This window comes from Phoca vitulina, unplaced genomic scaffold (genome assembly GCF_004348235.1).
Source record: "Phoca vitulina isolate PV1807 unplaced genomic scaffold, GSC_HSeal_1.0 scaffold20, whole genome shotgun sequence".
NCBI classification, from domain to species: domain Eukaryota; kingdom Metazoa; phylum Chordata; class Mammalia; order Carnivora; family Phocidae; genus Phoca; species Phoca vitulina.
In genome coordinates, this window is record NW_022589723.1 from 28,175,033 (window position 1) to 28,202,787 (window position 27,755).

Here is a 27,755-nt window from a genome sequence, read left to right on the forward strand (position 1 = left end):
TTTGAATTGGTCCAGATATTTAGAGGAAAGGGAAAATAAGCAAAACTGAACTGGAACAGGAAGTCAGTGTATAACTATTTGGGAGTAGTTGGTACAATAAACAGACTTTTTTTAAAAAAGATTTTATTTATTTGAGAGAGAGAATGTGCACACATGTGCACACACAAGTGGGGGGCGGTAGGCAGAGGGAGATGGAGAAACAGACTCCCCGCTGAGCAAGAAGCCCAGGGCAGGGCTCAATCCCAGGACCCTGGATCATGACCTGAGCTGAAGGCAGACGCTTAACTGACTGAACCACCCAGGCACTCCAACACAGACTTTTTGAATAGTATATTAGATTTTTTTTTTTTACTTTAACATAAGCATAGATAAGTACAGTAGAAAAAAAAATGGCAGCATATGAAAAAGTAAAATTAACTGGTAAGCATGTACTGCTTTTAAAACAAGAAAAAAGTGTTAGTAAACTTAGTTGCTAAGTAAATAAATGTTAGGTATAAAAGAGGAAAAATAAGAACACCATATGTCAGAAGTATAAGATGGGTTTAATAAAGATTGACTTTCTCCTTGCACTTACAGCATCGTAGATGACCTCCACAGGCTGAGACTGAACAGTCAGAGTCTGGTCAGCCGTGCTATTCTCTGGGTTGGTTTCAAACTCGATTTTAAGCAAGGATGAGGTAGTATCGCCAATGGAAGCCACGAGTGACGGTACAACACCCTGCTGTTTCAGACCTGTTATGTACCAATGTTCTAATTTTGCTTCCACCCTACAATCCAGTGAGTAAATAAATAATATAATTAAGATGCTGTGTAACATAATGGGTTAAAATATAAATTTTCCTTTTAAAAAAACTCCTTTGAGAGCCAGTACTACACCTATTACCCGAGGTAAAGTCCAAACTCCTTGGCCTGGCATTTAATTACCCATACAATCTGGGGTTTTGTTTTGGTTTTTGGCTCTTAACTTCTCATCCGCATGAGAAACCCACTTTGGCCAACTCCTGAACACTACAGAAGTTCCGATGATCACTGTTACATGAACGTAAGCTACACTTCACTCAGGGAACTCAACCCTCTATTTCATGTCACCTGAAAACACCCTCATCCCTGCTTCTTTCTACTCAGCTACCCTAAATCCCAATTCTTCTAGCCCAAGTTATTCTCCTCTGCAACTGAGCTTGTGTAGCATTAACCTCAAGGATTTCACTTTACAGCATCTTCTCACCTACAGCTAATATGTTATATAGTTCTTATATCATTAACTTTTTGGTTATCCTCTCTTAACATGTACAGCATAAACTTCTTAAAAACAGAAACTTAATGTTCCTATGCTAGCCTTCATAGTATCAAACTGATAAATTTAACAGTATCCAATAAATTTTTGCGAAGGAAAGAACAGAGGGTAGAGTAAATGATGAACTCCTCATATAGCTTTGTAACAAAACAAATTCAAATATAAAAAGACCATCTGACACACAAAAGGAAAAGAAACTAAAGAAGTTGTTTAATGCTAAATAACACTATTTTTTGGCCAAGTCATATCTAGAAATAAAAACTGAAATAATAAGCTTTTTAAAACTTACTTAAGTGCTTGTGCTCCTGGTCGCTGAGATACTTGGGTGCCCAGGCCAATTATCTGAATTTTCAGTATTTCTGGGATATTTTTGTTTTCTCTTAATGTGATAGAGGTGCTCACTAGTCTCAGTGTCATTATATGGGCAACATACTAAACAAAAAGAATGAATGAAAATTGTTACAGTTTAATTATTATTTTCTTTAATAATTTCTTATTTAAATTTGTTGAATTATAAGGTGATCTAAATGTTCAAAAAGAACATTAGAAACTTCAACACAAAATTACAAAATTGTTCAAAAAGGACAACTACAAGAGATCCAAAATTCATTTCTCCTAGTTTGAGATAATAAAAATGAAACTTGATAAAATATTTTGTCATATAAAGACTCAATTCATCAACTTTCACTAAAGCAAACTAATTCAGACCAATCCTCTGGCTCAAAAACTGGACAAAATATAGAGAACATCTGCTTGATGTCTTGGAAGGGTTAAAAAAACACTGAGAAAAAAAAAATCCTGACCAAAAAATAGATAGGTCAAAACGAGGTAGGACAGAGAAGCAGGGAGTTGATTCTCATCAAACCTTAAAGGAAGACATTAAGAGAGGAAGATTCATAAAACAGAAAACAATTAACAAAATGGCAACAGTAAGTCCTTACCTAAATAATTACTTTAAAAGTAAGGAGATTAAATTTTCCAATAAAAAGATAAAGAATGGCAGAATGGATTTTTAAAAAAATAAGATCCAATGATATGCTGCCTACAAGAAAGACATTCACTTTAGCTTTAAGGACACACATTGACTAAAAGTGAAGGAATGGAAAAAGATACTTCAAGCAAATAGTAACTCCCCTCAAAAAGGGTAGCTATATTTATATCAGAAGAAAATAAACTTTAAGTTAAATGTTGTCAAAAGAGACAAGAAGGTCATTATATAATGATAAAGAGATCAGTCAATCAAGAAAACATAAGATTTGTAAAAACTTATGCACCCAACATTACAGTACCTAAATACATAAAGTAAATACTAATAGAACTAAAAAGAGAAATAAATGGCAATAGTTGGGGACTTCAATAACCCACTCTCAACAACAGATAGCTCATCCTAACAGAGAATCATAAAGAAACAGTGGATTTAAACACTGTAAGCCAAAGGGATCTAACAGACATGCACAAAACATTCCACTCAACAGCAGCAGAATAAACATTCTTCTCAAGCCCACAGGAATATTTCCTAGGATAGATCATATATTAGGCAATGAAACAAGTCTCAAAAAATTCAAGAAGGTATCAATTATATCAAGTATCTTTCCCAACCACAATGGAATAAGATCTTAATAAGAGGAAAGCTACAAAATTCACTAATATGTGGAAATTAAACAACACACCCCTGAACAACCACTGTATCAAAGAATAGATCAAAAGGAAAATAAAAAAATAGCATGAGATAAACAAAAATGGAAACTGAATACATCAAAACTTACGGAATGCAGCAGAAGCATCTTCCTTCTAATAGGGAAGTTTATAGTGATAAATTCATACAAGAAAAAAGAAGGATCTCAAATAAACAACTTAACTTTACACCGCAAGGAACTAGAAAAAGAAGAACAAACTAAGGCCAAAGTTAAGGATTTTATTTATTTACTTTTCAGAGAGAGAGGGAGAGCACAAGCAGGGGAGTGGCAGGCAGAGGGAGAAGCAGGCTCCCCACCGAGCAAGGAGCCCGATGCGGGACTCGATCCCAGGACCTGAGCCAAAGGCAGAAGCTTAACCAACTGAGCCTCCCAGGCATCCCAAAGCCCAAAGTTAGAAGAAGAAAGGAAATTATAAAAATTAGAGAAGAAATAAATGAAATAGAGAATAAAAAAACAATAGAAAAGATTAATAAAACCAAAAGTTGGTTCTTTAAAAACAAAACTGTCAAACCTTTAGCTAGACTAAGCAAGAAAAAAAGATGACACATGTGAATAAAATTGTAAGTAATAGAGGAGATATTACAACTCATATACAGAAATACAAAAGATCATAAGAGACTACTATGAACACCTATATACCAACAAATTAGACAACCTAGAAAAAAATGGATAAATTTCTAGAAATGTACAATCCACCAAGACTGAATCATGAAGAAATAGAAAATGTGAACAGACCAATAATGAGTAGGTGATTGAGTCAATAATCAGAAACCTCCCGACAAAGAAAACCTCAGGACCAGATAATGTCACTGGTAAATTCTATCAAACATTTAAAAAAGAATTTACTCCAATTCTTCTCACACACTCTTGTGAGAAGAAACAAATGATAACATTTTTATAAAAATCAATAACTCATTTAATCCAATTCAACATAATACAGTAAAATGAAATAAAATACTTCTTAAACCACCTAAAAAATAATTACCTGCTTGGGTAAAGCCAAGTTGTGGGAGCTCTCACTATAACCAATAGCAGTGAAGAGCTTATCTTTTTCCTCTGGAGTCATAATGTCATCAATAGCTACAAAGAAAGGACAGTATTTTAAGAAATCAATTGCTTCAGTTTTACAGATACAATAAAAACAATCAAACCAAACTAACAAGTGCTCTAAAATCAATGCTAAAAGCAAAAGCAGCCGGGTAATTCCCTCTAATATACTACTGTGCCTACTTAAAACAAACATCATGCATTTGCTTGCTTATGTCAAGAAAAGGCAAAGAGACACCATTAAGGGAATTCTGGTCTCATATAAGAATTTTAGAATTCCCTAAGTAGGTTAAAAATTAAGTGAAACTTCTGATATTCATGTAAAAAGTAACAATAAGAAATGTCAGATGTTGACGCTTCTGAATTCAAACTTATAAAATTTCACACAAATAATTTCCTCAAAAATATCAAAATTTTAATTTAGTTAGATAAACCCAGACATGTTCCAGCCTGAAGTATTTGCTTATACCTTTACACTAATTTGCTTATAATAAACGTAAAAGTCCACTAACTGGCTAAAATAGAATTTATGTATTTTTTACTTATCAGTGTACAACAAATTATCTGACTTGGAACTTACTTTCAGGAATCAAAGATTCTTCATCTTTTTTCTTAGACTCCTTCTTACCCCAAAACCCACTAAACCAGCCTCCACGTTTCTCGCTTGTGTCAGTAGACTTTTTCCTTAATTTTTGCCCAGATCGAATCACCTGAAAAGTAAACATTTTTATTAAATTTAATTAAAGAGTAAATGCCCTCTTCATTTTCAGGTATAGCCAGGTAAGAACAATGGTTAATTATTTTAACACGACATTAGGTTAAAAACGGTCAAGAGAACCTTCTGAAATGGTGTTCAACATGATTTGGTTAATATAGTTCCACCGTTAATTTACTTTACACACCTACTGATCAAATTTTGATGATGCTGCATTTTAACAGAAATATTCAAGTGAATTTTTTTGAGCAATATGTCTTCCAAATATTTAAGTTAACAGCCACTAAGACTGCAGATTTATAAAATGAAAAGTTCTCTATAAAGGAGATGCTTCCACACTCAGAAGTATTAGTTTAAAACAATCATATTTCAGAATTCATATACATTACTGGTTTGCTAACTATGGACATGGGAGAGGGGTCGAATATAAATAAAAACAGATAGTCCTTAAATCTCATTTCATTCTCTTCTCAATAAATCCTGGCTTGATTTTCTGCAACTCCTTGAAATACTAAAATATAGATGAATAACTAAAAAGCAGAAAACAGAGAATAAATAGAATAAAGGGGATAAATAATTTAGACTCTATCTTCTCACTCCCTGAGTAAGTAAACTTTAATAATTTTCCCACTTAAAATTTATAGTATTTTAAATTAGTAGTAAATTGGTAACCTATTGCAAGCCTCCCTGTGTAACAAAAGGTGAAATACTCCAAAAGAGAAGTTGAAAAAAAGTTGAATTAGTAAAGAGAAGTCTAAACCAAGTTAAGTAAGTTCTCTTTATTTTTATTTATTTATTTTTAAAGATATTATTTATTTATTTGAGAGAGAGAGTACAAAAGAGAGCATGTACAAAAGAGAGAGAAGTGCATATGTTCAGGCCCTGTTTGAATTTGCAAACTGAAAGTGAATGACAAATCAGCTACTGTGGATATCATAGCTCAGTGGTGTTCAATCCTTAATGCACTTAAGAATCATCAGGAAGCTTTAACAAAAACAAAAGCAAAAAACAACAGCAATGCCCAAGCCCCACCACATACAATTAATCAAATCCTGAGAAATGGACTCTAGGCATCATTTTTTTAAAAAATTCCCTATGGATCCTAATGTGCAGCAGGATTCAGAACCAACAAGATAACTACCTAAGAGTTTCCTCAACAACAGTGGAGATCATCAAGCAGGGAGTAGATGAAACTGAGCTATTTCAGAAAAGGCACCCAATTAAATGTGTATCATCTGGGTTTTTAAGCTTTAAAGAGTCTATCAACAATTCTTTTAGGGAAAATGCAACCAGAGCCTGCAAGCTTAAACCTGTCTTACATACTGGACTTAATAAACAGATGGATTTATGAACAGTTCTCTATAAATCTAAATACAGGAACAGCTGTGCAGTGTTTGATATTTTATTAAAATCTTTTTAACTGAGCCCCGGCCCCGGATGTAGCAGCCGCTGAGATGTTGATGCCCAAGAAGAACCAAATTGCCATTTATGAACTCCTTTTCAAGGAGGGAGTGATGGTGGCCACGAAGGATGTCCACATGCCCAAACACCCTGAGCTGGCAGACAAGAATGTGCCCAACCTTCATGTCATGAAGGCCATGCAGTCTCTCAAATCACGAGGCTACGTAAAGGAACAGTTTGCCTGGAGACATTTCTACTGGTACCTTACCAACAAGGGCATCCAGTATCTCCATGATCACCTCCACCTGCCCCCCAAGATTGTGCCTGCCACTCTGAGCCGCAGCCGCCCTGAGACTGGCCAACCACGGCCCAAAGGTCTGGAGGGAGAGCGACCTGCAAGACTCACATGAGTGGAAGCTCACAGAGACACCTACAGACGAAGCGCTGTGTCCCCTGGTGCTGACAAGAAAGATGAGGCCGGGGCTGGGTCAGCAACTGAGTTCCAGTTTAGAGGCAGATTTGGTCGTGGACGTGGTCAGCCACCTCAGTAAAGTTGGAGATGTTTTGTGTTGAATAAATTTGTAGCCAGAAAAAAATTAAAAAAAAAAAATCTTTTTAACTAAACTGGGGTGCCTGGTGGCTCAATGGGTAGAACATGCGACTCTTGATGTCAGGGTCATGAGTTTAAGCCCCACATTGGGCATAGAGATTACTTAAAACAAAAAATGTTGGGGCACCCTGGTAGCTCAGTTGGTTAAGCATTGGATCTTGATACCAGCCCAGGTCTTGCTCTCAGGGTTGTGAGTTCAAGCCCCAGGCAGTGATCCACGCTGGGCGTGGAGCCTACTTTTAAAAAGAGAATTCTAGGTTTAGTTAAGAGGTTTTTTAAACATTTTAAAAATTAAAAGAATTTAAAAAAAAATTTTTTAAGTAGGCTCCACCCCCAGCATGGAGCACACACAGCCTGGGGCTTGAACTCACAACCCTGAGATCAAGATCCAACGTTTAACCAATTGAGCCACGGGGGGCGGGTGCCCCTAAACTGATGATTTTAAAAGAGCAAGCACTAAATTTTTTTGTTACCATCTTTTTTACCACACATAAAAAATTTACTTTTTGGTAATACACAACATATATTTTTAAACTTTAAGGGAAACATTTTTACTTTGAAAAATAAATTAAGTTAATCATTGAGGAATTTAAAAAATAATGTTGATATGAGACATTAAGATAATGTAGTGACCAATGCAACATTCAACTTTCCCCCTCCCAAATCTCTATTTAAATCCCTAAAAAGTGTTATATGCAAACAATGAATCATGGAACACTACATCAAAAACTAATGATGTACTATATGGCAACTAACATAACATAATAAAATAAAATAAAAAAATTTTTAAATATTTTAAAAGATAAAGCCACTATTAGCACTGAAATATCTGTAAAGCTTTGTAAATCTTTGATCAGCATGTCACAGACTTTGAGAGATTTTAAAATAAATTGAAAAATTTTAAAAGACTTTATAAAGAGAAAAGACAGAAGTGAATTAATTAGAAAGCACACAAATAAAAATACTAATTTCAGTGAGAATAACTATGAAGAAAATAAAGCAACAAAATAAAAAATACTGGAAAAAAGACTTTCCTATATGTTGACAATTATCACTTAAAAAATACATTTAAAAATGAGAGCTGATCTACAACTATACACACACAATGTACCAGCGTCTAATCCTTGGTTTTAATATTATAATTATGTCAGATATAACCATTAGGGGAAACTGAGGGGAGGGTACACAAGGACCTCTGTGAGTTATCTCTGCTTTACTTCCTATGAATCTATAATTATTTCAAAGTAAAATATATCTATATGAGACCAAAAATAAATTTTAAAATATATATGACCTAATAAAAAGAGAGATACAGAATTGTATCACGTTAATACCATCTCTGTTGTCTTCACTTCCTTCCTAGTTCAGCTAAAAGTATATGGCAAATAACTCCAGTCAATTCCTGCCTGTCTTTTAAATTCTGTGACCCTGTGGATTTTCCTTTACAGTAAAAAAACTTCAGCCTTGGATGAATCTAAGTATCTTTTCTTCATGTATATCCATCCCTTTGTCTATAGCATCCAATAATAAATCCTCTTTTGTCAATTTTTAAGCAACTGGTAACTGGTATTAAGAACACCCAATTAGGGGCATCAGTTAAGTGTCCAACTCTTGCTTTCAGCTCAGGTCATGATCTCAGTGTCCTGAGACTGAGCCCCATGTTGGGCTCCACACTGGGTGTGGAGCCTGCTTAAGATTCTCTCTCTCTCCCTCTCTCTCTGCCTCTCCCCTGCCCCGTCCCCCACTTGTATTCTTTCTCTCTCAAAAAAAATTTTTAAAAAGAACATCCAATGGAAGTCAAGCAACTTAATTTAGGAAGGATTGAAATGATCTGTTCCTCTGGCAAATCATTCCTTTAATTCATAGGAACAAGTCCCAGCAGTAGCTAATACCTTCTAAAATACTCATACACCCTGACCCAAAAACTGCACCTTGAGGAACTTGCCCTTAAGAAAACAAGAGATGTGGGGCGCCTGGGTGGCTCAGTCATTAAGCATCTGCCTTCGGTTCAGGTCATGATCCCAGGGTCCTGGAATCGAGCCCCACATCGGGCTCCCTGCTCAGCGGGAAGCCTGCTTCTCCCTCTCCCCATCCCCCTGCTTGTGTTTCCTCTCTCACTGTGTCTCTCTCTGTCAAATAAAAAAAAAACAAAAAAAAAAAACAAGAGATGTTTGAGAAAGCATGTAGACAAGGTTACTCATTGCAGTGTCATTTATAATTAAATATAACCAGTGGGAAATAGGGAAGCAAATTCTGATATATGCACAGAATGGAATACCATTCAGCTATTTAAAATGTTGGATAAATTATTCTATTGGCATAAAAATGAAACACTAATAAATTTTTAAAAGAAATAAAAAGCAAGTTATAAAACCTTTTCTTGACTCCACATTCCCCACCAGTTACCACTCCATTTACCTGTTCTCCCCTTACATCCACTCTCTCTCATTCCTATCAAGTTTCTACCCACATTCTTCTATAAACATTGCTTTTTAGGGGCGCCTGGGTGGCTCAGATGGTTGAGCCTCTGCCTTCGGCTCAGGTCATGATCCCAGGGTCCTGGGATCGAGCCCCGCATCGGGCTCCCTGCTTGGCGGGAAGCCTGCTTCTCCCTCTCCCACTCACCCTGCTTGTGTTCCTGCTCTTGCTCTCTCTGTGAAATAAATAAATAAAAAATCTTAAAAAAAAAAAAAAAGAATTGAAAAAAAAAAAAGAAAAAACATTGCTTTTTAAATGATTTTCTGATTGCTAAATCCAACAATGAACTTTCAGTTCCATGGTGACATAAGCCCTCTACAGCCCATCCTTTATGCTGATGACTAAAAATTCTGAAAATATAAAAATCATCTACAACAGGGGTGCCTGGGTGGCTCAGTTGGTTAAGCGTCTGCCTTCGGCTCAGGTCATGATCCCACGGTCCTAGGATCGAGTCCCTCGTCAGGTTCCTTGCTCGGCGGGGAGTCTGCTTCTCCCTCAGCCTGCTGCTCCCCCTACTTGTGCTCTCTCTCTCTCTGACAAATAAATAGATAAAATCTTTAAAAAAAAAAAAAAAAAAACATCTACAACAGACTCTGAAAAGCAAAGTAGGCAAATGCAGGAATGGAGTCAAAACTTGGAGAAGTGACCTTCACCAGAGTGAGTTTCCCATGGTTTTTTTTATTCCCCCCACATGTTCTCCCTACCCTCCTACACCCCATAACTTTTCCCTCCTATTCTTGCCCTTGAGCAGTCTCCTTCCTTTTAGCGTGGACATGACCTATGGCCTGTTTCTAACCAACAGAATATGGTAAGGTGACGAGATATATGTGATTATGTGCATGAAAACTGTACCAGCTGTCTTGCTGCAGTCTCTCTCTCCCTTTGAAAAAACAAGCTGCCATGTTGTGGGCTGTCTATGTCTGGAGGCCCATCTGGCAAGGAAATGAAATGAAATTTAAGAGCTAAGCACAGCCTCTGGCCAACAGCCAGCAAGAAACTGAAGTTCTCCATCCCACAGGCACAAGGAGCTAAAATCTGCCAACAAAAGTAGATCCTTCATCAGTGACACTCCAGATGAAACCACAGTCCCAGCCAACATCTTGATGGCAATATTTTGAGACCTTAAGCAGAGAACTCAGGTAAGCCATACCTGGACTTCTGACCCACAGAAACTCTGAGATAATAAATGTGTATTGCTTTAAGCCACTGAGTTTATCATGCAGCTAGAGAAATCTATTTCACATGGCTGTACCCTGAGGCAAGCCTCAGTCATGGAGCATTGCAGAGGCACAAGCAGCTGAACCCCTGAAAGAAACTCCAGTCTGGCCAAGGAATGAGAAAAATGGAGTCTGTGAAAACCAGAGGGGATGAAGGAAACGCTAGAGGGAGAAGAGTCAGAGAATGGGTTATCTCTTAATTCTGTGTATGAACCTGCATGAATTTCAGTCTAACACAAGCTTCCCATGTATAAGAGTAACCTAAATGAAAGTAGCAAAGGTTTAGAGACCTGAACCGAGATATGAACCCACCTGCACAAGTCTGCAACAAACTCCTGTACTACTCATGTGCAAAATGGACCTAAACCAACATACCAAAGGCAGAAAACATGGAATTGAGATTTGAACCATGATCCACAGAATGCAAAACATAACTAAAGATCAGAGCCTCACTAGGTTGTGTGCTAAGACAAAACAGCAACATTTTCCAGAAGATAAGAAGGACCCAGAGACTACATAATATTCACAATGCCTAGGATATAATCCAAGTCTACTTGACATGCAGTAAAAAAAAAAAAAAAAAAAAAAGGATATGTGGCCCATTTTTAAGGGAAAAGACAATTAATCAATTAACAGATGTCAATAGTCAGATTACCTATATGGTGAAACCAGCAGAAAACCAATGTTATCTTTGTTACATGATAGAAAGGGAAATACACTTGAAATTATTAAAAAGATTGGAATTTTCAGCAGAGAAACAGAAACTATAAAAAGGAACTCGATAGGAGTTTTTGACCTGAAAAACATTTTCTGAAATAAAAACTAGGATGGGCTCGAAAATAAAATGGAGATGGAAGAGAAAAGTATAAACTTGAAGGCATATCAACAGAAATTATCCAATTTAAAGAACAGAGAGTAAAAAGACTGATGAAGAAAATGAAACAAAGCCTCAGGAACTTGTGGTATATCAAAAGGTCTCACGTTTAAGTATATATGTACATATATATGTATAGACGTACACATTTGTGTGTATGTGTATGAAATTGGAGCCCAGGAAGGAAAGAAGAAAGAAATCTAGACCAGAAATTATTTGAACACATGTTTGAATTACACAGGTGCACTTACACATGGACTTTTTTCAATAAATATATGTATAGTACTGTCAATGTATTTTCTCTTCCTTATGATTTTAATAACATTTTTTCACTAGCTTACTTTATTATAAGAATATGGTATATAATACATATAACATAAAAATATGTTTTAATCAACTATTTATAAGTATGGCTTCTGGTCAACAGTAGGCTGTTAGTGGTTAAGTTTTGGGGGAGTCTAAAGTTATATGCAGATTTTTTACTATGCAGGGGGTCCCTAACCCCTACATTGTTCAAGGGTCAACTGTGTGTGTGGGGGGGGGGGGTACAAAATCAGAGTCCAAAAAAGAAAAAAGAAAGAAATTGGATCAAAAATTATTTGAAGAGGGGTGCCTGGGTGGTTCAGTCAGTTAAGTGTCCAACTCTTGATTTCAGCTCAGGTCTTGATCTCAGGTCCTGAGTTCAAGACCAGTGTTGGGCTCCATGCTGGAAATGGAGCCTACTTAGAAAAAAATTATTTGAAAAAATAATGGCTATAACACCCCATATTTTGGTAAATCTAATAGCCAATTTTCAGTCCCCAGCTCAGTTGACCAATCATGTATCTGTCACAGTTGACCACTCCCTCTTGCTTGCAATTCTTTCTTCACTTGACTGAGGATATTACATTCACAGAGCTCCCCAACTACACCTCTGGCAACTCCTCCATGGTCACCTTTGTTGGTTCTCATCTCTCTGACCTCTAACAGAATACTTTGGGTCTTTGGAACACTTCTCTAGCTACTCTAATTTCTTAGGTGATCTCACTGAATGTCATGGGTTTAAATACCATCTATGTACTGATCCCTCCCAAGTTTATATATCTAGCACAGATTTTTCTTCTAAACCATACATTCATGTATCTAACAGCCTACTCCGTAGCTCCACATCATTGTCTAAAATATAGCTAAAACTTAATAAGTCCCAAACTGGATTCCTGATCTCTCCATCTCACCCAAGCTCGTTCTATCCAGACTTCCCCATCTCATTTCATGAAAATTGCATCTTTCCAACTGCAACAGGCCAAAATCTTTAAAGTCATCTCCAACTTCTCTCTCTTATAACCCATATCTAATAAGTTGGGAAATATTAGCTCCATGTTCAAAAAACATCCAGAATATGACCCTTTCTCATCACCTCCATTGCAACTACTCTCAGCCAAGCTACCATTATCTCTACCTCAAATATTTCAGTAGCATCCTAACTGATCTCCCTATTTTCACCCTTGTTCTCTCTCTTAGAGTCTGTTTTCAAAAGAGCAGCTAGAGTGCATTTTAAAACTTAAGTGGATTATATCATTCCATTCTCAAAATGGCTCCCCAAATTCAGAGTAAAAGCCAAATTCACATAATTATTTAGAAGACCCTACAATCTGGCATCCTCCCCAACTCCCACAAGCACCCCTTCCACTCCTCTACTATGTTACTGCTCTGACCTCATTAACCACCACTCTCTTCTCTCTCACCACTCTGTTAGTTCTGTGAATGAACCAGATATGCCCCCACCTCAAAACCTTTCAACTTGCTATATTCTTTCTGCCTGGTACATTTTTCCCTCAGATAGTTTTCTGGTGACTCCCTCACCTTCTTTAGGTGTTTGCTCAAATGTTTCCTTCTTAGTGAGGCTTTCCCTGACCACCCAATTTAAAACTGCAATCCTCACCATCATCAGTGCCTAACCAGTGACATATTCCTTCTCTATATTCCTTTCTACTTTATTTTTATTTATGTTTTTCTTATCCTTTCTACTAGAATGTAAATAAGGGATTTTTGTCTGTTCACTTCTGTTTGCTAATGCAAATGATGATGATGATGATGATGATGATGATGATGATGATGAAGTAAGTCACTTATTTAGTAATTATTATGTACCAGGTACTCAATAGTCTAAGGGCTTACATGGATCATCATGCCCTCCTCACAGTAACCCTATGATATTGGTACTATGAATCAATCCTATTATACAAATGAGGAAACTGAGGAACAGAGAGGTTAAACAGCCAGCCCAAGATCACACAAGTAGGCAAAGCTGATTCCAGAGCCCACACTCTTCACCATGATGCTAGTAAAATAGGCACTCAATGAGTACTTACTAAGTAAATGAATGAACAGGTATGTGCTTTAATTCCATTTAAAAACATGAGCATGTGTTTGGAGATCTATGAATATAAAAAAGACTAAAAGAATATACAAAAAAGTATTAACAGTAGGTATCTTTAGTGTGAGATAATAGGTGTTTCTATTTTCTTTCTTTGTGTATCTCTATTTCCTAACTTTTCTATCGTGAGTTGTACTGCACTTGTAATTGACTTTTTTAATTACCAAAAAAGTCATGTTACAGAATAATAGGATTGACATGGAACAATGTGGACAAGGTAGGATATGCCAAGTGGCATAAATCAGCATAAATTATGAAATATAAACTGATTCCAATTATGGGAAAAAAGAAGAGAAAGGAGAGAGGGTGAGAGGAGGAAGGGAAAGAGGAAGGAAGAGAAGGAAAAGGAAACAAAGCAAAGATAAAGTGAAAGGATGGGGGATAAAAAGCAAGTATCAGTTGGTACATATGCATGGGAGAAAAACTGGAAAACCGTATGTCAAAATGTTAAGCGCAGCATTCTACGTTGCTACGATTACAGACAACTTTTATTTACTTTCTTTCTTGGGGGAGGTTCAGATTTTTTTATAAAATTTATGAATTTTTCCCTTCCATATTAGTGGGTTTTTTTCCCCGATGTTCCAATTTTTCTCCTGAGACTAAATGAAGGCATGGAAAATCAACCTTTATTGTTACTTGAACAACTCCCATGAAGCTTAAGATTTTTTGATCTCAAGTTTAAAGGAGTAGTATTAACATGCTTAAAACATAAAATCAGCTCATAAAAATGATTACCTCAACTTGTGCTTGTTGCCTTGCTAAAATTATGTTAAAAACATCTAGAGTCTTCTCCAAATCCTATAAAACAAAGAGATACTTGTAAACAAGAAAAATGGCATTAGATTAAAAAATATTTTATTCTAGAATTTCTAGGCTTACCCAGTCCATAAACAAACAGTAACTGTGATCTAATGAAAGGATTAAGTATAAATTTGAATGTACACTTGGCTTTTATACTTTTAGTTTTTGCAATAAGGGAAATAAGTTTTCTAAGAAAGCAAATCCTCAATAAATACAATATAAAAATAAGAATTTAATGACACCATTATAGAAACAAGAATATTTAGGAGGGGGGCTTGTTTTAGGTATTATCCTTATGGTTCAAACTGACTCACTCTTTTTCATACTATTTTATAACCATTGTACTAAAGGCACCATTATAAAACACAGAATTTAAAAATGGAAAATTCTACAAATCAACAACTAAGTTAAACTAGAAACTGATTTGGGGAATTTATATAAAAATATATAAGAATCTAACATGTATTGGGTGACCTGTGTATGAGGTAATCTATCTGCTATTTCATGCAATTCTCACAACTCTGTAAAACAGATATTGTCTCCATTTTATACATGAGAACATCAGATCTGAGATGCTGAGAAACTTGATGCTTTTTCTAATATATAATATTAGCGATTCTCATATATTTCAGAATAATAGGAATTCAATTAATTCTTTACGTTATGAATTTGTGGCAGAAATGATTATATAATCAAGACCAGACGACATTAAGCAACTTATATATTGTGTGTTATTTTTCTATATTTCAAAAGGGGTTCCTATTTTGAGGAATAAGAGCTGTTTTTTATATATAATACTTTGAGCTCGTAAAAAAAGCCACTAACAAAACTAATAACATATATCTAGCTAATAATAAACATATATATGAATAGCTCTGATATTGATTTTCAAAATATTATTATAAAAATGACACATTTCTCCAAATAGTTACTAGTATTCTACTTTTATCTGATATTAGGATGGGAGGGAAAGATTTGTTTAAAGAAAAAACTGAAAAAAAAAATACTCTGTATTTTCCCATAAAATTATCTCAAAAAGAGATCAGTTCTATTCTTTCTAAAATTATATTTTAATTCAAATTAAATTTAGGAAAATTTAAAGGATGACTTAGCAAAGAATAGTTTTCACCAATATATATGAGATATACCTGAATTTGTTTCTGTATTTCTTCTGGGACTTTAGTCAGGGTTAGCTTGCTTTTGTAGGCACTTTTATAACACTTGAGCAACTGCCTGTGTTTTTTTATGTTACTCCATGACCACATCTGTGTATACCTTCTTATATGAACTTCAAGAACAGAATCAATTGCATATTTCCACCTGCAAATCAAATTTTGTTAATGCACATTTGAATACAAAGGTTTAAGAAGCAGCAGGAAAATGGCTTTCACTTTTTAGATCTACACTGTTACATTTCTTGTTCTTATTAACTGTTCTCCTGTAAGAGCCCAGTAATTAGCATTTCAATTCCCCAGTACAATTCTCTGACTTAAACAGATTACAAAATGAGCAAATTACTCCAGTAAGATGGTATGTCAAAGCAAAATAAAAAAGACACAAAATGACATGTTATGCAAAATCAATACTATCCCAATATGGTTGTAACATTGAGCCCATGTGGTGACTAAAGGGTACTAAGACCAAAAAATGATTAAAGTCTTAATGCTAAGTTGAGAATTTGGGGAAAAGCAAGATCACAAGAGAATGTGTTTATAAAAAAGTAACAAAGACCTAATACAAAACATATCCCTCTCATGTCTATAAAGAAAAAAAAAAGCAGCTTCATTACATGGCTTTAAAGGTCTCCTAAATCTGAGAGTTCCTAACTATATATTTCTCATTAAAAAAAAAAGAGTCTAACTTACCATCTTCGACCATTGGTATGAAGTGGTAAATAAGGCTTATATTTCCTGTAAGGGGCATTTCTAACCATATAATCCACTGATTCCAAAAGGTCAATCATGCTTAAGTACTATTAAAACAAAAATACAGTTATATTTATTATATTGCACACATGGATAAACACCAAATTTTATATTTTCAGTCTAGTAAAACTCTAACTTCCGTGAACAATGAATATCATGGTTGCCTGTTAATACTATTTCATCAAATTTAAGACGCCATCAACTACAAGTTGTAACATAATTTTTAAGTTCTACTACAAAAAGAAAAAGTGCTGCCAAATAAACTGTCATACCATCAATAGTAATATACATCCTATTTTCAAATATGTTACAGTGTGCAATAAATGAACATCTTAGAAACAACAAAATACACTATCTGTAACTAGTGACTGGAACATGGTTGTTCCTAAAACTACATAGTTTCCTCTGGACCATCATTTCAACATTGCCTATCTATGAGCTGATTTGCAAACTCCTCCAGAAAATCATTACATAACTAAAGCAAGATAAAGCTATTTAATTGCCCATCTTACCATCAGTATAACTCTGCATGTACCTGGTAAATAGCTCAAACTGAGGGAAACACACACACACACACACACACAGGACTGTAGATAAGATAAAGAAAGGGGCAAATCTAGCTTCTTCCTTTTGGTTTTTCTTAATGCACTTCTACCTAATGGTTACCATGTGGCTATTCACCACTTAAAATATGGGTAGTCTGAACTTAAATGTATTTTAAGTTTAAAATATACCCCAGGTTTCAAAGACTTAGGAAAAAGAAAAGGAGGTAAAATATCTTAACACTTTTTACACTGATTACATACTGAAATGATAATATTTTGGGAACGTTAGCTTACATAAAATGTTATTTTATTAATTAATTTCATCTTTTCTTTTTACTTTGCTAATGTAGCTACTAGAAAGTTTAAAATTACATATACAACCAGCATTATAGTAGTCCCCCCTTATCCGCAGGGAATATGTTCTAAGACCCCCAGTGGATGCCTGAAACCATGGATAGTACTGAACCCTACATATGATATGTTTTTCCTATACATATATACTGATGATAAAGCTTAATTTATAAACTAGGCACAGTAAGAGATTAACAACAATAACTAGTAATAAAATAGAACTATTCTAACAATATACTGTAATAAAAGTTATGTGAATGTGGTGTGTTTCTCTCTCAAAATATCCTGTTGTACTGCACTCACCCTTCTTCTTGTGATAAAATGCCTAATAGTGAAATGAAGTGAGGTGAATGATGTAGGCACTGTGACATAGTGTTAGGCCACTAATGACCTTCTGACCATACATCAGAAGGAAGATCATTTGCTTCCAGACCACAGTTGACCCATGTAACCAAAACCAAGGAAAAGGAAACCATCGAGAAGGGGAACTACTGTATATTTTTATTGGACTGCACTGAGCTAAAAGCTCATTTAGCTAAATCCCTTGTCCTCCTTTTACTTCCAGTTCTCCAGGTCTGTTATCCAAACTCTCGGGGCATATACTCAAAATGAGAAACAAATGGTGAAGGAAAAAAGCTGCCAACATAGTTGGTCTAAAAATTAAGTAGAAAATATTTAATATAAAAGTCTTTATTAAAATCTGAGGAAGAAAGAAACACATTAAAATCTTCCATCAATTGGGAATTAAATGGAAATAATGTCATTTGCTATAATTTGGTAAGATTCTCCACCAATAAGGAAAAGACCAGATATAATAAAGGAAATTATTTCTTAAATTTGGTATTTATTTTCTTAAAAAATATATACATATACATATAGAGAGAGAAATAGAAGTATAAAAAGAACCACTAGAGCACTGGAGAAGGAATAATCACAAAGGACAAAAGCAGCTGAGATTCAAAGCTAATCAAAGCTAGAAATTACCACCTGAATCTTACCTGAGGTTTGGTCAATTCAATGGCAATATTCTGTACTTCTATGTTCCAATCAAGTTTGGGTGTTTTGAGCTCTGTTTCCGCATAAGGATTCATGTAGAGCTTTGCAGAAGCTGATATTGGCTGGAAAACTTACATCACATGGGAAGACATAAGATATGTTTATATGCCCTTACATATGAACAACTGCAAATAATTATGAGAACACTGTTACTCTGAAAGTATAGAAAAATAATCAAAAATGTGCAAAAACTGTAAAAAATCACTACCAAAAAATATTCAAGCATCTACTTATTTGCATAATACCAATTGCAAGTTAAAGTGGAATCTCCAAGGAGGAAACTGGAGTCCTATGCCTCTAGGTAAAAATGTACAAAAGTAATAGACAATCTACTCTTAGTTATTCAGTCTGTGTAAAATTAGGCTTCTCTTCCTTACTACATTTAATGATTTTATTATTCATTAAAAATATTAACACAAGGTAGGAAACAAAATTTGATTAATCTGTCTTATTCAATCACTGGCAGAACTTAGGAACAGAATCACAAATTAAATTCATATTACCAAGAAAAAAATGCTTACTACTTCACAATTTTCAAAATGATCATTACATATATAATCTTAGAATGAAGTCAGAAAATATTCTTGGAGTTAAGAACTAGCATGAAAAGGTGTTATTAGGGAAGGTGACAGGGAAAAGTAATATAATAAATTTCACTGTGAATAGCATTAAAATTAGATAAATTGTGATATCTTACATTATTTACAATTGCATAAGATTGTATAAAAATTTTAACTTAGAGGTTTTTATAAGTGGAGGATACCACTTATAAATGAAGTTGTAGATTTTTCTGAACTAGTTCTTTCACAAATGAAAATAAACACTTTCATCTGAAAACATCATCACTAAATAGATGTACGAACATAAAGAGAAAGTGCCAACTCTTATATAATGGCAGTCAGCTATAAAAGAATATGAAGAAAACAACAGTGAACCAGAGTAATATGGAATATGGAAGAAGATGGGCATGAAAGCTGAAGATAAACATAAACGGGTATACTCAATTAAAAAAAATAGCCTCTTTGGAATGAAACTAAAATGGAGAAAACAGATGGCATAAATAAATAGTCTGCTTTGTTAGCAGTCTATTTAAAAATAAGTAAAGGTGAGGATGCCAAAAATTAGAAAAGCCACTTGGAAAAATCTCTAGAGTGGTTGCTTTGTCATAACACCGTAATAGTGACATGGCAAGGTTGACGTGGATACCAAGATCTCAGAGATTTAGTTATTAAACAAAGAAAAGAAAACCTAATTTCTAAAACAAAGGAGATAACAAGAAGGAAACATGAAGGCCAAGGGTGTTTAGCTGTTAGGAGTAAACTACAGTCCTCCTGCTCTCTTCTCTCTTACTCTCCAGTGGTGTATGTGTCATAATCTATTCCTAAGCAATTTGTTATAAGCCAAATATGCTGCATTATAAAACTAAAATATAAAATTCTTTCTATTTGTCAAAGTAACTTTACCAGAAAAAGTATATTAAGACAGAGTATTTAATCCTATGCTTCCTATTACATGAAATAAACTTTTACCCCTACTTACTATATTGATGATTTGCAGGTATATTGTTACTTGTAAGAATTCCACTTTTCAGCTGATCCTAAACAAAAATTTGAAGATGAGAATGAAAAAAATGCACACATATTCAGCTACACACATGGTTCTTAAATCAATATCTTTATTCTCTTCTTTGTAATTAGTAGTCCATAAGAAAAATACAGTGAGAATTACTTATGGATATATTTCTTTAGAATATAGAAGTAGATCATTTTTAAAAATTCTAAAAATATCTAAAAATATGATACATTGTGTTCCCCTCTGACTAAAAACAAAAACAAAAACGGCCACTTGGGTGGCTCAGTTGGTTAAGTGGCAAACTCTTGATTTTGGCTCAGGTGATGAATCTTGGGGTCAGGCTCTGGGCTCAGCGGGAAGTCTGCTTTCAGGATTCTCTCTCCCTCTGGCACTCCTCCCACTCACTTGTGTGAGCTCTCTTCCCCCCTCTCTCAAATACATAAGTAAATCTTTAAAAATAAAAAACAACTAAACATCCATGAATTGGGATCTCAAACACTTTCTAGACAAAGGCAAATTATTTGTTACAATATCTTTCTGAGCAATAAGAGAGAGAACCTTGGAATTAATTCAAGTTCAGAAAATTCAACTCTTCTTCCTTTTTCCTCTAAGTTAAATAAAAATGACTAAGACTAACTTAGCACACTGAAGTTTTGAATTAACCTTTCACTGTTGAAGAAATCATCATCACAAATGCATAAAACATTTGCTAAGGTCAACTATACTTCAATTTAAAAGAAAATTTGCTAAGGATATATTCTTTAGATCTGAAAAGTATCCTCTTTCTTTACAATACTCTTTAAGTAATCATTCTTATATGAACATTTTTTTTTTTAATTTTTTTATTGTTATGTTAATCCCCATACATTGAACATTTTTTTTTTGAAATAAAAAGGAGTGGCGGGGTGCCTGGGTGGCTCAGTCGTTAAGCATCTGCCTTCAGCTCAGGTCATGATCCCAGGGTCCTGGGATCGAGCCCCGCATCGGGCTCCCTGCTCCACGGGAAGCCTGCTTCTCCCTCTCCCACTCCCCTTGCTCGTGTTCCCTCTCTCGCTGTCTCTCTCTCTGTGTCAAAATAAATAAATAAAATCTTGAAAAAAAAATAAATAAATACATGTATACATACATAAAAAGGAGCGGATTCCAAAAACTGTTTCACAATTCTGATTTGGTTAAATACAACTTAAACAAAAGACTATACCCTGTCCTCATTAAAGACCTCTTAAGTTAAAAAAATTTAGGGAGTGGAGTTAGCTCTTCCAGGTATAAACTGAAATTACCAAGATCTGTTCCTTTGATCCCTGGTAAGACATGTTGCAGTTTACATTCCAGTAGGCACTAAGACTATCAAGTCGTATAAGCTATAAAAGAAAAATGAAAGAGGTCAAGCAACTAACACATGAAAATTATGCATCAGTATTAAAAGATTATTCTCATGTTCACCCTAGAATTATCCAATTGCCATTTTGAACTTTTAAAGGAAAAAAATAAAGCAAAAATGGGGAAAATACACACGTTATTCATAGACTTCATTAATCTTAGCATTTGGTAAATTGTGTTTCCAGCAACACTATTTCCACGGAGATTCATTCATTCAATTATCAAATATTAATTGAGAATTTACTCTTTAACAGACTTGTACATGTTTTGCTGAATAAGAAAGACATGATTCCTCCAGTGGATATGAATGACTGTTTAGAAGGAGGGGTGAAGGGAGGGGATTCTAGAACAGCAAGGTGGGGAAAGCAACATACTAGACACCCCTCTTGAAAATTCACAATGTTTATTAGCATATTTAAAGTATTGTGAAGTCCTGTGGTTTAAAACAAAATGAAACACACAGTTTAACTATGTACAGCTTAGTACTTTAGTCAGTAATCTTGACCAGAGAATATTTTTTCTACAAAGCTAATATCTCAATTACCTAATGCTCCATAAAATACAATTTGGGAAATATTAGTTTTATCTGATTTCTTTTGCTAGGTGAAGAACCTAAACCTCAGAAAAGGTAAGTGATTACAGAAGGTCACATAGTAAGTAGCAGAGCCAAAACTAGACCTTACAATTTTAACTCATACTCCAATGGCACATTGGGCTCCATCAAGGTTTCAAAAAACTACATTAAGTGTTTGCACCTAGAAAAATAACAAGAATTTCTTAATCCAGTCTAATACCTTGTATATAATTTTTTCTGCTTCATTTAATATACATGGAGTCCAGTGTTCATTTGCAGTCTAAAAGAAAAAAATAACTGTGAAACAAAGTATATATATCATAAAACAGTACTCTAATATTTATAAACTGTAACAAAATAACTTAGATAAAAGAAAAGACATCTAGCTAACCACGGCTACTGTGAGCTGTTTCCTTACATATCTATAGGACAAACTCAAAGAAACAGTGAAAATAGAATTGAGGAGGTTCTAATTTAACTGAGTTCATTCATCCAGAAAATAACTGCTGATCTACTTTGTGTCCGTGTGGAAGGAATTGGGTATGAATAAAAAGAAAGAGAGCTAGCCTATAAGATAGTGAAGGTCCACATTCTTTTAAAAAGTCAAATAAATAATTATTGCAAAGAAAACCATGAGAATATGGAAATAACAGCATGACCATGTTTCTAGAAAGTCAGCATGATCAACAATGTCAAATCAGATTAGTTTATTATCTGTCAAATAAAATTAGTTTATTGAGCAGCCAGGACGTTACTAATGGACTTGTTAAGAAAAATTTCAGAGAAGTAGCAGAGTAACAGAGGTGGGGAAACAAAGATAGTAAAGGTAGAGAATTCTCTCAAAAAGTTGAGTTAGAAAGAAAAGATAGAGAAGGCAGCAGTTAGATGGGGCCTAGGTAGAGTGGGAGAAGGTTCAGGAGGGCCTTTTTAATTTTGTTGTAAAAGACAGACTTGAATGTGTTTAAATTTAGCTTACAGGAAGGAGTGGGAGGAGGGAAAAGTGGGAGGGAAGGGAGTTGAGGATGTAGGAAAGAGAAGGAAAGTGATGGAAAGAATGAAGGGAGGAAAAGAGGCAGAGAGAAAGGGAGGAAAAAAGGCTCCCAGGACATGGGGAGGATGGGATCCAGATCAGAGGTGGGAAGATTACCCTAGATATAAGAGTTAGATTATAATTGGAAAGATGTAAAAAAGGAATGCTATGGATACAGAAAGAGGTAAGTCTGGGGTTACTGCTGTTATTACAGTCAATGTAGTAGCTGAAGCAGGAAATAACTGAGCCACACATGTGCCAAATGCTTTACACAAACTATCTCATTTAATCAACGCAAAAATTCTAAAATAAAGGTACTATTTTACCAGTGAAAGAATGAACGTTAGACAGAAGATCACCATGGTAACCAGTATAATAATATGTTACAGGTGCCATAATAAAATATAATGGGGAGCATAAAAGAAAGAATGACAAATTCTAAGATGAAAGTGAAAAAGGAATAAGAAAGACAAGGTAATATCTAACATAAGAATTAAAACCTGAACAGAATCACCAGGGAGACAAAGGGAAGAAAGTAACACAGGCTAAGAAAACAGTATGAAGAGTCTGAGAAAAGATACAGAGAATCAAACAACAATACACACTAAGGAAACTACACATCATTCTTATGCACTAGGATGCCTCTATCAGTCAATGAGAGGTACATAACTATTTTGTAATTTTTTTATTTTGTTGGCTGGAAACTCAACATAAAATATTGTGCTCATTTATGACTAATACTGTTAGTCTGGTTTTTCTGGAGCAATTATCTCTAGTCTCTGTTATTGTATTATTTCTTTTTTATCAAAAGCCACTTAAAATTCATTTTGGAAAGAAGCAGAGGATAAACAGTATAATAAACACTAGCTTCCTTGACTCCCTTAACTTTGTTTCTCCAGGGTTTTTGTTTTTTTTTTCAATGTTTCTTCTTTGGTCTTCAATCTGATGGATATCTCTACTTATCTGTATGGAAATATCATTCTGAAGGCCTCTATGTAACCATGTCCTTTTTCTGTTCCTCTGGAATTCCACTTCTCTTTCATTTCTCTTCCTCTTCTTTCCCTACTAAGGCCCTCTCCATATAACTATCATTAAGACAAACACGTACCCAGCATGATTTATTGTTCACTGTCCTTAACTTCAAAACGTTTTTCCTACCACTTAGTTGTCCACAGAAAATAGAGGGGAGAATGTCCAACCTAAATATACACACTATCCTTAAAGATCTTTAGGAGAAAAACCAAACTATATAATAAAATATATAACCAAAATAAATGACCTTATATACATCTCAGTGTAATACATACACACACACGTACATATACACATTTACAATCTATTTGGAAATTCTATCTGCCTATACCAAGAATGAGAACATGGTCTATAAAAATTTACCTTGCCCTATTTTCCCACATGTTTAAGATACAGCTTTTAATTCTTTAAACACATTTGGTATTGGCATTTTGATATTTCTTAAGTTCAAAGACAAAGCAAAATAATTAGAGAATGTAATAACAGCATCACTATAAATTCTAAATTTCTAGAAAAACTGTAAAAAAATTGTACATAAAAATAAAATAGCTATTTGTATTGATAGCTGATTTTAGGCAATTCACCCTGTGACTTGGAAATATTTTACAGGTTTCACAAAAATTGTAAATAAGGCCAACATTACCAACAGACTAAGTTCTCCCAGTGTGACACCAAATGAAAGAGGCTGCTGTGGATCAGTAACCTAGCAAAAAAGAAAAGGTGACATTAAAATACACTGATGGTGAGAGTAAATCCATGTTCCACTCTGTACAATGCGCAACACAGGGCAATTAGTATACAAGTCCCACAACCCAAATGGATTTGTGGAAAAAAAAAGAGGAGAAAAGGGGAATAACAAGGCTAGGATTAGCCATATTTTGTAGGCAGGACACTGAAATGACACTTTCCCAGTGGAACTCTTTTCTTATGAAGTGAACTCTTTTCTCACTAACAAGATTCTTGTTTCAATAGAGAAAAAGAAACAGTTTTCTTTATGTCTATCATTAAAGATGTTCTTCCTAGATAAATAAAACAAGATGTCACAGATAACACTGCAACTAAATTACTTTTCAAACATTTACAATTTTCACACTTAGAAATGTGAAGTCTTTAATACCCTTAACTTTCAAAAATACTTTGTTAGGAAATGCCCAAGATGCTTAACATTTAATATCCTCAGTCTCTTAACCTACAAAACTTTTGTTCTATTCCTGATCTTCAATTCCTAAGTTATATTGATACACCAGGGTTACACTGTACCACAATGTGTACAATGTCATTGTTTTAGACATCATAAGGATGTCCAAGTCTTACAGAGTTTTTTTGGACCATGACAGAAACCAGGGAAACTCAAGAGAGAGGGAAAAAACATAATGTTCTAAATCATCCAGAGTATAGTTACGTAGACTCCAGAGCATAGTCACATAGACCCTTGTCAAATGTAGGAAAAAATGCATGCTCTGGAATAATTGAAAAAGCACAAATAGCATTGTGAGCTCAGTTTTTAATATCCTCCTTTATTCTCACACTCAACTTTTTTATACCTATAGACAACTAGCTCAAGATAACTTGCACCTATTTCAGAAGGAAATTTAGTAACACACAACCTCACTTGCTAAGGCACTACCCACAAACTATTACTATCATTCAATGAACATCTTCGTGATAAATTATTACACTTTCCCCATCCCCCACTTCCTAAACTCTATTTTTCATTATCCTACATACGATAATTAAGGTAATCACAGTGAAAAAGGAATGATACAAGAAAGATCCCTCTGCACTTTTTAATTCTTTCCTTTTAGATTATTTTAATATATTTTGTCAATGATACCAACTTAATTGAGGTACTTAGCCCATTCCTGTGCCTCTCTGTATTTTTTTATTAAAGAGAGAGAAATGATGTACCTTTCTAATTGTACTTGCTCAGTAAAAAGCTTAGTTTAAGTTCAAACTGAGGTACTCATTCATCAATATGCCATTAGTTTTAAGAATAATTCTTTCACTTCCATGATGTGTTGAGTTGATTTATTTTGCTAAGTCTGTTTAAACAAGGGCATTGATGAGTTAGGTTTTTTGACATTTATTTGTTGACAAAGTTCAGTTTAATAACTACATAAAACCAAAAGATAAAGTCAATATAAAATGGAGATAGTATATCTTAAAAAACTACAAATATGTCTCACTGAAATTTAAGTTCTATGAGGAACTTATCAGGAAAAGAAAATAAATTCTATGTATGTCAGTATGGCTTTAATTAAATCCAAATTTTAGAAGAGACAGAATAATATTTCCATCATCTTAGGTAAACGAAAAAAATTCAAGGTTATTTTACATATTTTTCAAACTTTAAAACAAAGCAATGTATATTTAGTTTAGCTAAAATTAATCAGCAGTTTTTTAATCAACTAACGTTAAACTCTGGTTATAAGTGAAGCATGGTTTCTAAATACACTTTTGCACATGTATGTAAGCTGTGCATGTTCAATCCAAGCTGAAGGAATGTAAAGAGAGTGAGACTAGCGGTCTACTGACCTGGGGTTTAGTCCCCTCTCTACCAAATACCATTGTAATTGACTATTTCCATCACCACTTGGAACTAATATTTTTGTCAGTATAGTTCCTTAAAGTTATAACAGTATACATCTTATAGCATTAAAATTCAAAATAAATAATAGAGGACAACTGGAAAATCTGTCATATTACCTTTAGACAGGAACATATGGTGGTTTTACATTTATATATAAATGCCTGGTGAAAAAGGTGTAACACAGGAAAGAAGATACGGTAGTGTACTCATCAGAAAACAATAACAACAACAATAAAAAACAACCTTGGATTTAAAATCTAGTACAGGTAACTCATATCTAGACAAATCAATACTATTATCATAAAATACACATTTAATTACTAACTTAAACTAAATAAATTGAAATTACTTACATCATCTTCATACTTAATGTGAATGTCTGTGATTTTTACTTGTACATTTTTAATTACTTGGGTTGCCAACTTTTCCAAAAACGTATCCTTTTTGGCTTCTTTTGGTTTATCTATAAAAAACAGAAAAATACAAGGTCAAGAGTTGAAATTCTCACATACTTCATAATCAAATGACCAAAGGATAGCTAAGGCACTACTCAATACAAAGGACAGCCTATTCTAGTGTCCTTGTTTTATTTTAGATTTATTTTATTTTAATATGCATTCCCAACTTAAAACTTATTTTTGAAGTTACATTGTATGTAACATTCATTTTACCTTTGGAGACAGAAATCAAGTGGCGATGTGTATAAATAACACATGGCATAAAAACTACTTTTACCTACCTTTCGAGCGATCAAGACCTTTAAAAGGTTTCTTAAAATGTTTTTTGTGCTTTTTACGTTTACGTCCTTCTCAGTGGAAGCATTTTAGTGAGAAAAGGATAAAATTCAAGTTAGCAGACTAGAGGACAGAAAAGAAAACAAGAGAATTCTTCCTGACAGCAAATTTTGGTACAATTCACTTTACTTTATTCTAAATTGACCTCTGCTATTTCAATACAAACAGAAATTCACAAACCTTCTTTAGAATAACCTCCTTTAATCTAGCAAATAAGTTGACAAATACAATTATACAAAAATTGGGCAAAATATCCATATGCAAAGCCCTTTATAATATTTATGACTTTTCACAATACAAAGTTTAATTTTAATTTCAATGTTATCAAAATATTGGAAATGTAATAATGACAGAAT

At 34.3% G+C, this 27,755-nt stretch overlaps 1 protein-coding gene and 1 pseudogene across 3 annotated transcripts in view; one reads left to right on the forward strand and one right to left on the reverse strand.

Moving 5' to 3' along the window:
• VPS13C (vacuolar protein sorting 13 homolog C) overlaps positions 1 to 27,755 on the reverse strand; it is a 175,009-nt gene that overhangs the window by 120,403 nt on the left and 26,851 nt on the right. For 2 of the 3 annotated variants that reach the window (XM_032417690.1, XM_032417692.1), the window contains exons 7-20: positions 27,345 to 27,410; positions 26,959 to 27,068; positions 24,659 to 24,718; positions 22,174 to 22,233; positions 21,280 to 21,360; positions 19,967 to 20,024; positions 18,370 to 18,497; positions 16,416 to 16,522; positions 15,699 to 15,870; positions 14,485 to 14,547; positions 4,619 to 4,748; positions 3,977 to 4,071; positions 1,584 to 1,726; positions 575 to 767 (exon numbers count right to left, since the gene is read on the reverse strand). In XM_032417690.1, the coding sequence (XP_032273581.1) occupies positions 575 to 767; positions 1,584 to 1,726; positions 3,977 to 4,071; positions 4,619 to 4,748; positions 14,485 to 14,547; positions 15,699 to 15,870; positions 16,416 to 16,522; positions 18,370 to 18,497; positions 19,967 to 20,024; positions 21,280 to 21,360; positions 22,174 to 22,233; positions 24,659 to 24,718; positions 26,959 to 27,068; positions 27,345 to 27,410 (1,466 nt within the window). The remainder of the gene's footprint in view (positions 1 to 574; positions 768 to 1,583; positions 1,727 to 3,976; positions 4,072 to 4,618; positions 4,749 to 14,484; positions 14,548 to 15,698; positions 15,871 to 16,415; positions 16,523 to 18,369; positions 18,498 to 19,966; positions 20,025 to 21,279; positions 21,361 to 22,173; positions 22,234 to 24,658; positions 24,719 to 26,958; positions 27,069 to 27,344; positions 27,411 to 27,755) is intronic. The other variant, XM_032417691.1, reaches the window with a different exon arrangement.
• On the forward strand, positions 5,630 to 6,769 carry LOC116640598 (annotated as a pseudogene).